Below are 13,310 nucleotides of genomic sequence, written 5' to 3'. Positions count from 1 at the left end.
GAAGGCTTCCTCCTCACCTTTTGCTGGTCACTGGTGATGTTTTTCAAGGGGAAAATGGGATCAACAGCAGTCTGTGTGCCTGTACAAGGGACAAGGAAGGTAATGTTGGTGCTGCTTTTGCACATGCCCCCATCTACAGCTACTGGCCTGCCAGCTTCTGTCACTTTACCCAGTCAGCAAGGGCAATTTGTTGTGCAAAGAAGTGGAGCCAGCATTTGCATTGCCCTGGATTCCTCCAGGCCGTTTAAGCCTCTCCCCTGCAGCTTCCTTCTGAATTTCCCCCTTCTCAGAGCCTCCTGCAGCTCTCTGCTGTACCTGCAGCCCTGTGCAGGTGCCCTAGAGATGCTCTAGATGCCCTAGAGTTCTTCACATAGAGAGAGGTGAGGTGCTGGAACAGCTGCCCAGAGAGGCTGTGATGCCCCGTCCATCCCTGGAGGTGTTGGAGGCCAGGTTGGATGGGGCCCTGGGCAGCCTGAGCTGGTGTGAAATGTGGAGGTTGGTGCCCTGTGTGTGGCAGGGGGTTGGAGCTCCGTGATCCTTGAGGTCCCTTCCAACCCTGGCCATTCTGTGAGCTGGCTGCTGGGCTCTGTGCTCGTCTTCTCTTAGGTGTTCTCTCATTGCGCTGTGAACACTTTTCTGTTTTGTGTTCAGAAGCTGGGAACAGCATGCTTTTAGGGTGACTAATCCCTATATGTTCTCATCCTATATGTTCCTCACCCTGTGCCTAGGTTTCCTTGCTGAAGCCAACCTCCAACATGGTTTGTTGCACCAGAAGAATTCCCCTTTCTGAAGATTTTCAAGAAAAGAGCAAATGTGGCACTGAGGGGCATGGTTCAGTGGGCATGGTGGTGATGGCTGGTGGTGGGACTAGATGATCTTTGTGGTCTTTTTCAACCTTAATGATTCTGTGACGCAGACAATTTGGAGGACTTGGAAGAGGCCCAGAGGGGGTCTCACAGCTGCAATGAATGAGCTGGCTCAGGTCAGTGGGAAGGGGCTCTGAGCATCCTTGTGGACAGCAGTTCCCACCATGCTGGTCCCCATTAGAGCACACTCATGCTGTGTGAGGGGAACTGCAGCATCCACCTGGCCTTTTTCCCACTTAGCAGCTTTGCTTTCAAGCTACCTGCTGAAAGTCATTCCTGGGTTGGGCACTTCATGTGGCAGTCCATCAGCAGCCCAAAGTGCTGTGTTTCAATTGGAAATCTGCCCACAGATCTCTGGAGCTCGAAGTAAGAACAGAGGCTTCAGCAAAGACTGGCAACTTATGTGAGAAGTGGAGATGGAGGAGGAAAGGTTCGCCTTGCTGGGAGTGGAAACAGCAGCACATGGGCCACTGCCATAGAGCTGGGGAGCTGCAGGAAGGTAAGCTGAGAGCAAACATTTGCTAATTGAAAAAAATAATAAAAAGTTTGATGTAAGTCTCATGGCCTGCTAGTAGCTTGGTTACAGTTACTCCTGTAAATTGGGCTGCAGTAGGATTGTAAAGTTTATGAATGCTTTATGTCTCTGGTGTTGGGTTTGCCAAGGCTCACCAATCTGGATGATGGCTGTGGAGGATTTGAGTCTGCAAATACTACTTGTAGTCTGGGTTATTGCTCAGCCTGACCACCGTGCTGCTGCCTTTGTAGTGTTTGTGGTTACAGAAGATCATCTCCTCCACTGAAATCTGCTTTGCTACCTCTCCCTAGCTGTCGATGAACTAATGAGCTGGCCCTAAACCAAGAAGAAGCTAATTAAACTCTTTTCAATTCCCAGAAGCACTTAATTCATCCTCTTTGCAAGGAGGCAATATTAAGTGAGATTGAGATTGGCTTTTGCCAGAGCACTTGAGATACCTTTCCTGTTCAATGCGTATTTCCATGCACAGCTCCAGTCTCCCAACTGCTGGGGTTGGAGGACAAGCTGTGCTAACGAATCTGCCCGAGCTGCTTGTAGCTGCAGAGCACAGCTCTGCTCATGGCCATTTCCTATGCCAGCCACTAGTTGTTGTTTAAGGGCTGGGTTTGATTGCCTGATATTGTTCTACCTCAAAACAACTGCAAAAAGTCGTCTTCCTTTGCATATTCCTTTCCCAAGTGTATTTTGTTTCCAACTTGTCTGGCTGGGATTTCTCTCCTTTATTTTGTAGTGGAAAAATTGAAGTTGCTGGAAAAACTATCCTGCAAGAGGTAAAGCAGGGTTCTTATGCAGAGCTGTTAGCAGATGGATTTTTAATGCGTAGGTCCTGGACATCAGAGGTGATAGGTGATGTGAGAACATGTGTGGGAAGGATGCTGTCCAGAAACTGTCCAAATGCTTTCAGACAGTGGGGCTCACGCAGGGACAGAGAGTTGGGTAGGTTTGTGCTGGGGGCCCCTCCAATTGTCCAGGGGGTATTTTGGCACTCAGGTGTGGTGTTATTTGTGTGCTGTTATTATCCTGCAGGAGAATTCCAGCTGCATTTTCCCAAAGGGATTTCTCCCCTAGTCGTCCCCCCTCCCCGAGCTTGAAGAAAAATGGTAGCAAGTGGTAGAAAGCCTTTCTGTCAGTAGAATCATAAAGGTAGGAAAAGCCCTCTAAGATCCCCAAGTCCAATCCTGATCCACCCCCACCACGTCCACTGACCACATCCCTCAGTGCCACATTTACCCTTTCTCTTGAATACCTCCAAGGATGGTGACCTCGATACAGCCCTGGGCATCCTGTGCCAGCGTGTTCCTGCTCTCTTAGAGAAGAAATTGTTCCTGATATCCAACCTGATCAAGTCAATATCCATCAGTATCCAACCTCCTCAAGGCAACCATCCCTCTAAGTCCACCGTTAAGCCGTGTCCCTATGTGCCCTACCTGCATATCTGTTACACATCTCCAAGGATGGTGACTCTACCACTTCCCTGGGCAGTGTGTCGGTACAAGAACGTTGCCTGAAGTGTTTAGCTGAACCTGCCCTGCTCCTTTTGCTTCTTTTCTCCACACCCTTCTCAAAATACAACCTATGTGGATTGCTATTAATGGCTTCAGGCAGAAATTGGGTTGAGATTTTTATAAGCACAGCCAGGGATGTGTTGGCCAAATCAAATGTGAGATGAGCAATGCATTTGGGTGTGAAAACCATTACAGCACCTCTGTCAGTGCAAGAGGGAAAGAGGAACGAGTCCTGACAGCTGCTGATGGGGAGAGAGGTATTTGCACTTGAACTGGCAATATGAAAAGGTGAGGAGCTGCCAAAGGGCAGAAATGTCTTGAGAAGGAAAATCAGGCTGGGGTTTAGAAAAAAGACAACCCACTTCTGGGAGTAAAGAGGAGCACAGGGGGTGATGCTTCAAATGTGGGAAGGTGTGGTGAAGTGAATGAATGAATGAAAGTATAGAAGGTGAACAGCTCATATCAGTGCTCACACTACTTAATTAAAGGTACAACACAGTGCTCGGTTGCTGGAGGGAGCAGCCCTGCTACTGATGCTTCACAGCTGTATTTCTAGCATCCATAAATAGAACAATAGAGTCATTAAGAGTCATTAAGACCTCCAAGGTCATCCAGTCCAACCCCAACCCATCTTCACCATGACAAATCCCTCAGCGCTGAGCCTCCAGAAGGATGAAATCGGTTCAAAACTGGGTTCCTCTCAGAATGTCTGCCTGCTGATACGACATCCCTTGGGCAAGTTACCCAGTATCTTTGCAGATTGTTTTCTTTGGCTTGTGTAAGATGGTAGATATGGCACTGAGGGGCTTGGTGGTGATGGCTGGTGGTGGGACTAGATGATCTTAGTGGTCTTTTTCAACCTTAATGATTCTATGACCCAGACAATTTGGAGGACTTGGAAGATGGGGAGGACCCAAGTGTTCATCATGAAGTGAATGGCTGAATGCACTTGATGTACTCATAGCTCCCAGGAATCCATTTCCAGCTTTTCCTTGTGATGACCGCAAACTGTTTGAGTGGGGAAAGCCCAGAGGGGGTCTCACAGCTGCAATGAATGAGCTGCCTCAGGTCAGTGGGAAGGGGCTCTGAGCATCCTTGTGGACAGCAGTTCCCACCACGCTGGTCCCCATTAGAGCACACTCATGCTGTGTGAGGGGAACTGCAGCATCCACCTGGCCTTTTTCCCACTTAGCAGCTTTGCTTCCAAGCTACCTGCTGAAAGTCATTCCTGGGTTGAGCATTTCATGTGGCAGTCCATCAGCAGCCCAAAGTGCTGTGTTTCAACTGGAAACCCATCTTGATCTAAGTCCAAAGAAGGAAAGAAGGCAAGCTTTAGGCATCTCACTGATAGGAACTCTTGAGAGCTGCCCTCTTCTAAGCTGTTCTCATGCTGATGGATGTGATATCTGGGGCTGGGGATGATAGCAGGCTTGTCACCCAATCTGCAGGGTGCAGCAGCCTCCAAGTTCAGGTATTCCTGCTTGAAGTGGATGCAGTTGTTAAATGTCTGCTTCTGAGCAGCTGCTTTGACCAGGAAGGCCCTTCTGACAGGAAAGGGTCAGGCCCTTCTGAAGAACTCCAGGCATTGCTTGGTCACAGTGTCCACACCAGCATGCTAAGATCAAAGGTGAGATGAAATTTTTTTTCCTTTGCTCCTTAAAAAGAAATCTGCAGCCATGGTGTTGGCAGTGCCTTGCAGGCTGCAGGTGAGTCTGCTGATGTGTTCCCTGTTGCAGGTGCCCAGGGCATGCTGGCAAGTGAGTTGAGGGAAAGGTGAGCTGTGGGATTTGGGGAGGATTTGCTTGGAGGTTCAGTGAAGTGACTGAATTTCTCGGAATGGAACCAGTGGGGCTGTTTGGAAGAATGCTTGGAAGCACAGCAGAGGAGCAGCAACCAAAGCTGGGAAGGAAGACTGAACGAGTCCAAAACCAGGATGTGGTCCAAGCCCGTCCTCCCTAATGATGGTGTTTTTGCTGGGAGGTTGCAGCGCCTTGAGAGCAGAAGGAAAAACCTCTGGTTTGTTTTTAGCTTCCTCAGGGCTTGGCCAGCAGCACACAAAGAAATCTCCATATGCTTCTGCTGCTTTTCCACTCAACATAACTCTTAGTTAGGTCGGGAGCACTGCGCATTTCCAAGTGTTGGCCTTTATTTATTAAATGATGGCTTTATTTCCAGCCGGCAACGTCTGCCAAAAGCGCTCTAAATGAAGAGCGGAGATTATCCATAACGCAAAGCGCTCCGCTCGCAGGGCTGTGTGCAAATGAAATGAAGTCAGCTCAATTGGATGATTGCTCGAAGCAATTTAAACCCAAATACATCTTGCTCGAGTTACCTCTCTTCTTTCCTCCTCTTGTTTTTCTTTTGGACACTGACTTGCACATTTCAGAGTCATTATAAGAGTAATAAAAAAGGATGGCTCGATGTTGGGGCAGGAGGGAAATGAGCTGGAGCTGATGGAATTTGGGGGCAACATAGGGAGATTTCAGCATCCTGGCTCTATGCAAACATTCCCCAATCAGTTTGCAGCTCAATTCCCAAAAAAAAAAAAAAAAGGGAGCAGTTCCATGACTTGGAAGCCACCATTGTTTGGGTTGAGTTTGGGAAATGAAGCTGGATGGGGTCTGCTTGCTACTGGCCAACAACATCCTGCCTGGAGCGTGCTGAGCTTCCATAGAAAACTCATGGCAGCGAGAGCTTCCTGCATTGCGAGTGCTTTTTGAGAATGCCAAAAAACACAGCTGGAAATAGCTGACTGGTACAACTAAAGCTTGGGATTCCCTCCTTAAAAGCCCTTCCTGAGGGTGTCTGAGAAATTGCCAAGCGTAAATGTTCTGGGTGTTGTCAGACAAGCTTCCTTATTTCCTGGCAGCTCACGCTTTGCTCCCAGAAGAAGAGATGCTTGCGTTCTCCATGCTGACAGCCTGGCCTTGGGATCCCAGTCCCTTGAGATGGGGACGATGCCAATGCGTGGGTTTGGATTTCCAGTCATGTCTCTCCTGGGCTGGAAGTAAACCGAGGGCAGCGCCCAGGCAGAATCCTCCCAGTGCCGTGCAGGCTTTGCTGCTGTTCCCTCACCAGACGCTGCTGAAGGAAGGGCTTGATTAGATAACTGTATTGTGAGCAGCTCCAGCAGCCGTCAGGATGGATAAAGCTCCTGAAGACAAGAGATGGAAAAGGCCCTCATGACTTCGCTGGGTGTTGAGCACAGGGGAAAGCCACTGGGATGGGTAAGGATTGGAGGAGCAACGAAAGGGGCTGCAGGGGTTGATTTGTAGGTAGATCCAGTTGTCAGCTGGTGTCTCCCACTCAGAAGTGGTGGTGGGGGTTGTGCTGGTGTTTGGCATGGCCCTGAGCTGTGCTGTCTGAGGCTGGCGGCGTCACTCTGCCCTTGGCTCCTTGATTTCCTTTATTTATATGTGATTCTTTGTTGTGTTGGTGTTTTTTTTTCCTCAGTTGTTGTTTAACTGAGGTTCCTCCTGCAAACTCTGCTTTTCCTGCAGCAGAAATGAGTCATTTGTGCTGTGAGTTCAAGCTGAGACCGATGCTGGAAAACATACATTTATGGTAAACTGTCACAACAAAGGGAAGGGATCTGGTCCCTGTTCCAGCACTACAACCAATGCCAAACCTCAGCATCATGTGCGGCATCACACTGTTTTTGCTGGCTGACTACTGGCAGCAATTGGAGCTCACTGGGTGCTGCGCCTCTGATTGCACACCTCAAAGGAAAATGCTTTGTTGTTGGACACTGAGCAGTGTTTATCTATCTAGAAGCAATTTTTGTTCCTGGGGATCTGTTCTATCTATTCTCAGTGCGGCTTAGCATCTGCTCAGTGTATTTGTGCAGAGGCTTTGGGGACTTGGTGTCTCTTGGTTGAAGTGAGCACTGGGGGGTTTTAAACCATCGGTGCTTTCACTGGCGGTGCTGCAGTGGAGGAGGCAGCTCTTGGCATGGGCACTATTGACCTCTAGTGGGCTGCAATGGGGAGCACTGATGGGAAGGCCATGTGGGAGCTTGGCCTTGTGCTCACTGGTTTTGCCTCAATTTGCAAATGGTTCTGAAGCTCCACCAGCAAACTGCTCCATCCCCCTGGCCACCCCAATCCCATCTGCAGGATGGATCCCATCTCTCTGTGTTCTGAATTTCAGATTTGGGGGGAAACTGAAGTGTTGTGGGGTTGGGAAGGCGATGCAGCTCTTGCAGTCCCACCTTTTCCATCGGGTGCAGAAGTTGCAGATGTTTCATGGGGGCAGAGGGTTGTCAGCAGGCTAAATCGTGCTGTTGATGCTGCATGCAAAATGGTTTTATAATGGCAAATTTGTGTGACTGGTGGCTTTTCCTCCAGGGATCTGGTGCAGGGTTGTAAATCTTTTTCCTTCATGGGATAACCAACAAACAGACCCTGACACTGCTAGGAGTTGGTGGCACCTGGCTTCAGGCTGCTTTGTAGATGAATGGAGATAAATTGCAAGCTTGGAGAGATGGCGTCACACCAAAATCTGCTCCTACTTGTGGCTAGGATAGTTTTCTACCATGACATGATGGCTTTTCTCCTTACAGGGTGGCTGATCAGAGTGCTTAACGCTGCAGTGTAGAGCTCAGACTGGAGTTTGGCTTTTTAGCTTTTAAGTCAACCCAGGGTGGGGACTTTTCTTCCTCCCCATTAATCACATTTGCTTCTGGTGGCTTCAGATGCTCCTCTGAGGTATGTTATAGAGTCTGATGTTTGCTACAAGTGCAGTGTGAAATTGAGAGGGGTTGGGAGCAAGAGGACTCTGCTCAGGTTCTTAACTTCTTGGAGGCCTGGGGGTGGGAGCAGAGTCGGGATCATCAAATCACAGCATCACAGGTTGTACAGCAGGGCTGGGGGATGCTTGCCTATCATCAGGGCTCTGACTTTGGATTGCATGGTTGAGAAAGAACAGAAGCTGCACTGGTGCTTGAGCCATGTATAACTTCTGCAAATTAAAGCTGTTATTGCATTTGAGGTTTGGGTTTTCTCTATTGCTGTAGGGCTGGAGTGTGTTGGCACAGGTTGGAGTTTGGGAAGAGCTTGCGTGTCTCCTGCATGCAGCTGAGCATGAGGCAGCAGCAATTTCTCTGGTTCCCAGGCTGTGTGTTGGTGGTTTAACGGTGTGCTGAGCACCAAAGCTGCCAAATAGTTCTGTGACAGCAGCAGTGATGCATTGCTGAATGAGACACAGCGTCTCTCCCACCCATTGCCTTCTTTTGTGATGGCACATTCAATCCCCACATGGAAACTTTCCCTCCCAAAATGCAAGCAAACCACAGGAGGGATGTTTGCTACGGTTGAAATCACAGCTGCCTGATTGCATTGGCTCTGTGCTGGGTGATCATAACAAGCTCGAGGACCTTCCAGGAAGATTTTTGATTTTTAAAAAAGAAAATATGCACAAATAAGGGAAAAAGCAACAACACGGAGTATATGTGCTCAGGATAATCCTCTAAAAACTAAATCCATTGGAGTCCTTTGGAAAAAGGAGCTGCAGAATTCCTCCTCCACTCCCAACCCTGAGCTGCTGGGTCAATTCTGCAGTCCCATGGCTTTGTTATTTAGCGTACTTAGGCTGGTGTGCCAGGGCCAGGCATGAAACACCAATGGAAGAGACCAAATCTGAGCACAAGAATGAGAATTAGGGACAGTAGGAAAGCCCAGCAGAGCCTCCATCAGTGTTTCTGGACCCTCAACACGTGGTGGGATTGAGAGACAGAAGGGCCTCCATCAGTGTTTCTGGACCCTCAACACGTGGTGGGTTTGAGAGACAGAAGGATTGTTTTAAGTTCTTAGTTATCCCTAGCGCAGGGAACCTGTGTAATGAGTTTATGATTTGATTTATATGTGGGTTAATTAGCCAGGTGTTTTAATGAAGAGGGAGAATGTCAGCGACTTCGGGCTTTGGAGCAGAGTCTTTGGGGCTTTGAGCACAAAGATGGCTAAAAATAAGGAGAACAACAGAGAAAAGTGAACACAGTGAATGGGACCTTTAGGAGCTGCAGGGAAAAGGCAGAAACTCCTGGCACACGTGAACCTTGCAGACATGGTGAATGTGATGCTGTCCTGCCCTCTCTGCTTTCCTTGCAGGGCTTCAGGCTGCTGAGGCTGAGAGCATTGCTTGGTTCTCAAGGGGAGAACGCAGGTTTGTGAAGGACAGCTCTGTGCTGTGCAATTAGAAGTGATGCTCTACAGAACTGGCTGAGCCAGGAGGATGCTCAAGTGCAATTGAACCCTAGGAGCCAGAAATGCCTCTGCTGCACATCTCTGTGCCGTTGGCATGGGCACAGCATGACGCTGAGCCTGGCATCCCCCAGCCCCAGTCTTCGCCCTCCTCCTGTAATCAGAGTTTTACAAATCAGAAAATTGCACATTAATGCTTCGGTTTTATTCCTGTTCATCACCACCCAGCGCTGCTTGCTTATTATCTTAACTCCTCAGAACGATTTCTCCTCCCATCCCCACTGCTCACTTTATTCTTGATGGCTGCTCACGATGGTATTGAGCCAGCTGCGCCGTGGTTTGCAGCAGCACAGATTAACATTTCCACTTTAATTGCTGCCTGCCTGGGAAAATGCAGGCCAAGCTGTCATTCAAGCGATGCAATTGCGCCATGGAAAGTCTTTTCATTTGCTGGTGCATCTGTTAAATGATTTCATATGCTACAGGAGGGGGACAGCAAAGCTGAGACGACTCGGCGTGGGGAAGGGCTACATGTTAGGTGGGAGCTGATGGTTAAATGTAGCTTAATATTGTATATAAATGTAGCTTAAATGTTGGGCTTACAGAATGCAGTGATTTAATTTGGAAGCTGGCAGCTTGGTGTATGCACTGCCCAAGAAATAAGAATGGCTCCCACTTGCAGCTTGAGAGCTTCAGGCTTTAAAATGTTAAATAAAGCATTAGCCAAATGCCACTGCTTTAGAAACCTCGCATCAAAGTTTGCAGATGACACAACGTTGGGAGAAAGGGTTGGCCTGTGTGAGGGCAGGAAAGTGCTGCAGAGAGATCTGGATGGGCTGATGAGTGACTGAAGCCAATGGCCTCTTCTCCCAGGTAACAACAGTAAGAAAGGCCTCAGGCTGTGCTGGGGAGGTTGAGGTTGGGCATTAGGAAATGCTTCTCTAAGAGTGGTGATGCATTGGCACAGCTACACAGAGCCATGGGATGTGTTGGGGTTGGACTTGGGCAGCTTGGACATCTTTTCCAACCTTGATTCTGTGATTCTATGGCCCATCCCATCAGGGGAGACAACGCACCGCCAAAGCCAGCCCACTCTGTCCCTGTGTAACAACCACTGAAAGCAGGATGGTGAGCCAAAAGGACTGTGGGGTATGCTCTTTTGCTGTGCTGAATTGCTCTTCATCTCCTAAGACCTGATGTGAGAAACTCTAGCACCATAGATGGGTAAATATGGGGCCGAGCATTTGGGTGCAGCCCTGAGTCACAGCACTTCTCCAAACCTCACTATAATTCTCCTTTTCTCTCTGCAAGAGAGAAGCACTGCACCTCTGCTGCCTTCCCATCAATTGATGGGGCTTTTTAACACATTTCCCAGGGCAATGAACCATGCAGTGGACAGCAGTGCTTTTTTCTTTACTTCTCCAAACTGCAGCACACTGCAGAAATGAAGGTTTTTCCCTTTGCTGCTGATCCCAAGTGCTTCCCAGCATCAAGGAAGCAACATCACAGCAGTGGCTGCATTTCCCTTAATCCATCCACCATTTCCTTAATCCATTTCCCAGCTCCTCCAGCCTCACTTTTGCTCTTTTTGTTAAACATGAATCTTCTCTCCCGTTTTCCATTTTCACAGCCGTGTTGTGGAGGCTGATATGGAGACCCCTCCCGCATGGTCTCACGCTGCTGCTTTCCCACTCCACACACCTTCTCTTCTGTTTCCATGTTCCTACCCAGGCAGCTGCAGGCTCGAGGCAGAGCTGAGGCAGAGGCTCTGCCCCATCTGCAGCAGGCAAACACGGACTTTGTTCTCCAGCACCGAGCTCCAAACGATCGCCTGGCGGAAATCTGCTCCATTTCTGTTCCATTTGGAGCTGCCGCTCGCTCTCTGCTGCTACACGACACATCACTGCAGGATCACCCCCAGCTCTGCCAGCACTCCTGGAATGCCAAGAGATCCTGCCTGCAACCCCACTAACAATTTTCCGGAGACCCCGGCAGAACGTCCACCTTCCCGCACGGAGCTCCGCCGTCGATCTCGGCAACAAAGGCGAGCAGCAGGCGCCAGCAAAGGGTTAACTCCGACTGTTCGCGTTTCTGCCTTCCCTCTTTCAGGCTGGGTCCCTGCCAGGAGGAAGCAGTTCAAGTTGAAGGCTGGTGGTGCGTGCAGCAGCATCGGGCGCATGTCTGCGCTCCCCAGCAGCCGGAGCGGGGAGGGTCTGGCAGGCAGCGAGCGGCCGCCCCGGGATGGCGCAGGGCTCCGAGTGCCGAAACTCCCTCCTCTATTACTACAGCGTCAAATTCGCTTTGTCCACCTATGCCACTCTCTTCTCGGTAGGTGCTCGGGTTGCTTTGCTGTTTTTCCTGCTGTTGTTCCCCACGGTGCCACCCCCATGGGTTCAATTTCCACGTTCCAGTGTCTAAATTTCCTCCTTCCAGGAATCAAATCTCTACTATAAAACCTGGTGCTGTGCTGTGTGTTTCGCAGAGTCCCTCTTACATCAGCAAAAAAGAAAAAAAGGGTCCCAGCTGGTCCATAGTAGGGAAAACTGCAGCTTTTGATGCGTTTAAGAGCGCCGTCCTCGGACCGCCCACCCCCAGAGCAGCTCCTGGAAATGCCCTGTGGCAGCGAGCAGTGTTTCAAAGCACTCAGCAAACACAGATTTAACACTTTGATCACTCAAGGGGTCACCGGGCAGCAGTGCTGTTCTATTCCCTTCACGTGCTTTGATGGGGATGGGGCTGGAGCAGCTGGCAGAACCCATTGGTGTGGATGTGGCAGCGGTGGTTATTTGGACCAGGCTGGTTATTATGAGAGGAAAAGTAACTCTTATCGTTAAGCAGTTTCAAATCATTGAGGCAGATGTGATGGGGTGAGGCTTCCCCTGCAGCTGGAAGGTGTAAGCATGTGTTGAGGCCCGGGGAATCAGCAGGAAATCCCCCCACCAGAGCTCTGTGCACCCCTGGTTAACAAATTCCATGTGAGCTTGGCACCTTCCTAGGGTTAACCTTGCATAGTCCAGTCCATAGTATTTACAGGTATTTCCTCCTGACAGCTAATTAATCATCTTTGCCCCATGCACTCGTGCTGCCTGGGTGTGTGTAGTGACATGCGTGCCTAATTGTTTCAGAGTAATTGAATACACAAATATCTCTGGTGTTCCTGGGCAGGTTGAAGAGTAAATAGGGTTGCAAACAAAGCTTGAAAATGCCTCCCTCGCCCCTTATTGATTTGTTTGTTCTGTCGGTGAGCTCATGGGAGGGCAGCTCTGTCTCCTGGGGTTGGAGAACTGCCTGCATCGTCTCACGACTTGTGCTCACCTCTGAGTGTGAGTGAGAGATTCATCACCACCCCCTGTCACTGGGGTTTTGTTTCCTGCACGGATCTGAGGTTTGCTTTCCTGGAAATGCCTTAAAGCAGCCGTAAGGATGAGGAAGAAGTGCTGTTTTGTTTTAATTCCAAGCTGCCTGACCGTAGCTCTTGGCTGTGCTTTGCAAATGCAGATTAGCGAGGGGATGTGCAATGCCATGCACTGATGGATGGGTGCACAGTGAGACAGGGCAGTCTGGGGGGACACAGCAGTGTGTGGCTGGTCCAGCCTGCGAGCAAGAAGAGTCTCAGTAATTCCTCATTAACTGAGAAGTAGCTGCAAAAAGATGATTTGGAATGGCTCTGACTCAGCCTGCCTTTAACCAGGAATGCGTGTGCTCCCTGTGGACCCCAGGGAAGTCCCTGTGCTGGCCATTGCTCTGTTGAATCCACACAGATCTCACGGCCTTTCCAGCCCCCTGACCCAGTTCTGGAGATGCACGCAGTGACTGTGTCCATCCAGCAGCTCTCCCATCTCATTAACCAGACGTGACGGGGGGCTGTTTTGCTGCAGCCAAATGCACTCGATAGTAATTACTGTGCAGACACGTCGTGTTGCTTTGAGTGAAGGCCTTGAAAACGTAGCACCTCCCATGGAGAAGCATTCAGAATAATTCACTGGGAAGGACCGAGGAGACTTGGAAGAGGAGGTGATGTGGTTTTCTATCCAGCCTGCAGGGAATTGGTTCAACGGAGAAAAGAACAACATTGGATCCTCTCCAGCCCTTTTCTGTAATGAAAGTAAATACATATAGTTGGGAAAATCAGCAAAGGAGTGTAGGGTAAACCAGAGAGTGGCTTGAAACCATTGCATGGAGCCAATTGCCCAGAGGTTGGAGAGCT

General features: G+C 49.6%; 1 protein-coding gene across 3 annotated transcripts in view; it reads left to right on the top strand.

Moving 5' to 3' along the window:
• The first annotated feature begins 10,886 nt into the window (after nucleotides 1–10,886).
• The window catches only part of LOC128071850 (tetraspanin-15-like), a 37,482-nt gene continuing 35,058 nt past the window's right edge, over nucleotides 10,887–13,310 (top strand). The window contains exon 1 of one of the 3 annotated variants that reach the window (XM_052664972.1): nucleotides 10,887–11,431. In XM_052664972.1, the coding sequence (XP_052520932.1) occupies nucleotides 11,345–11,431 (87 nt within the window). In that variant the 5' untranslated portion in view covers nucleotides 10,887–11,344. The remainder of the gene's footprint in view (nucleotides 11,432–13,310) is intronic. The other 2 variants (XM_052664970.1, XM_052664971.1) reach the window with 2 other exon arrangements.

The sequence above is a fragment of the Tympanuchus pallidicinctus genome, unplaced genomic scaffold (genome assembly GCF_026119805.1).
Source record: "Tympanuchus pallidicinctus isolate F22 unplaced genomic scaffold, pur_lepc_1.0 scaffold60, whole genome shotgun sequence".
In the NCBI taxonomy this organism is placed as follows: domain Eukaryota; kingdom Metazoa; phylum Chordata; class Aves; order Galliformes; family Phasianidae; genus Tympanuchus; species Tympanuchus pallidicinctus.
This window is presented reverse-complemented; position numbering and strand designations above follow the sequence as displayed.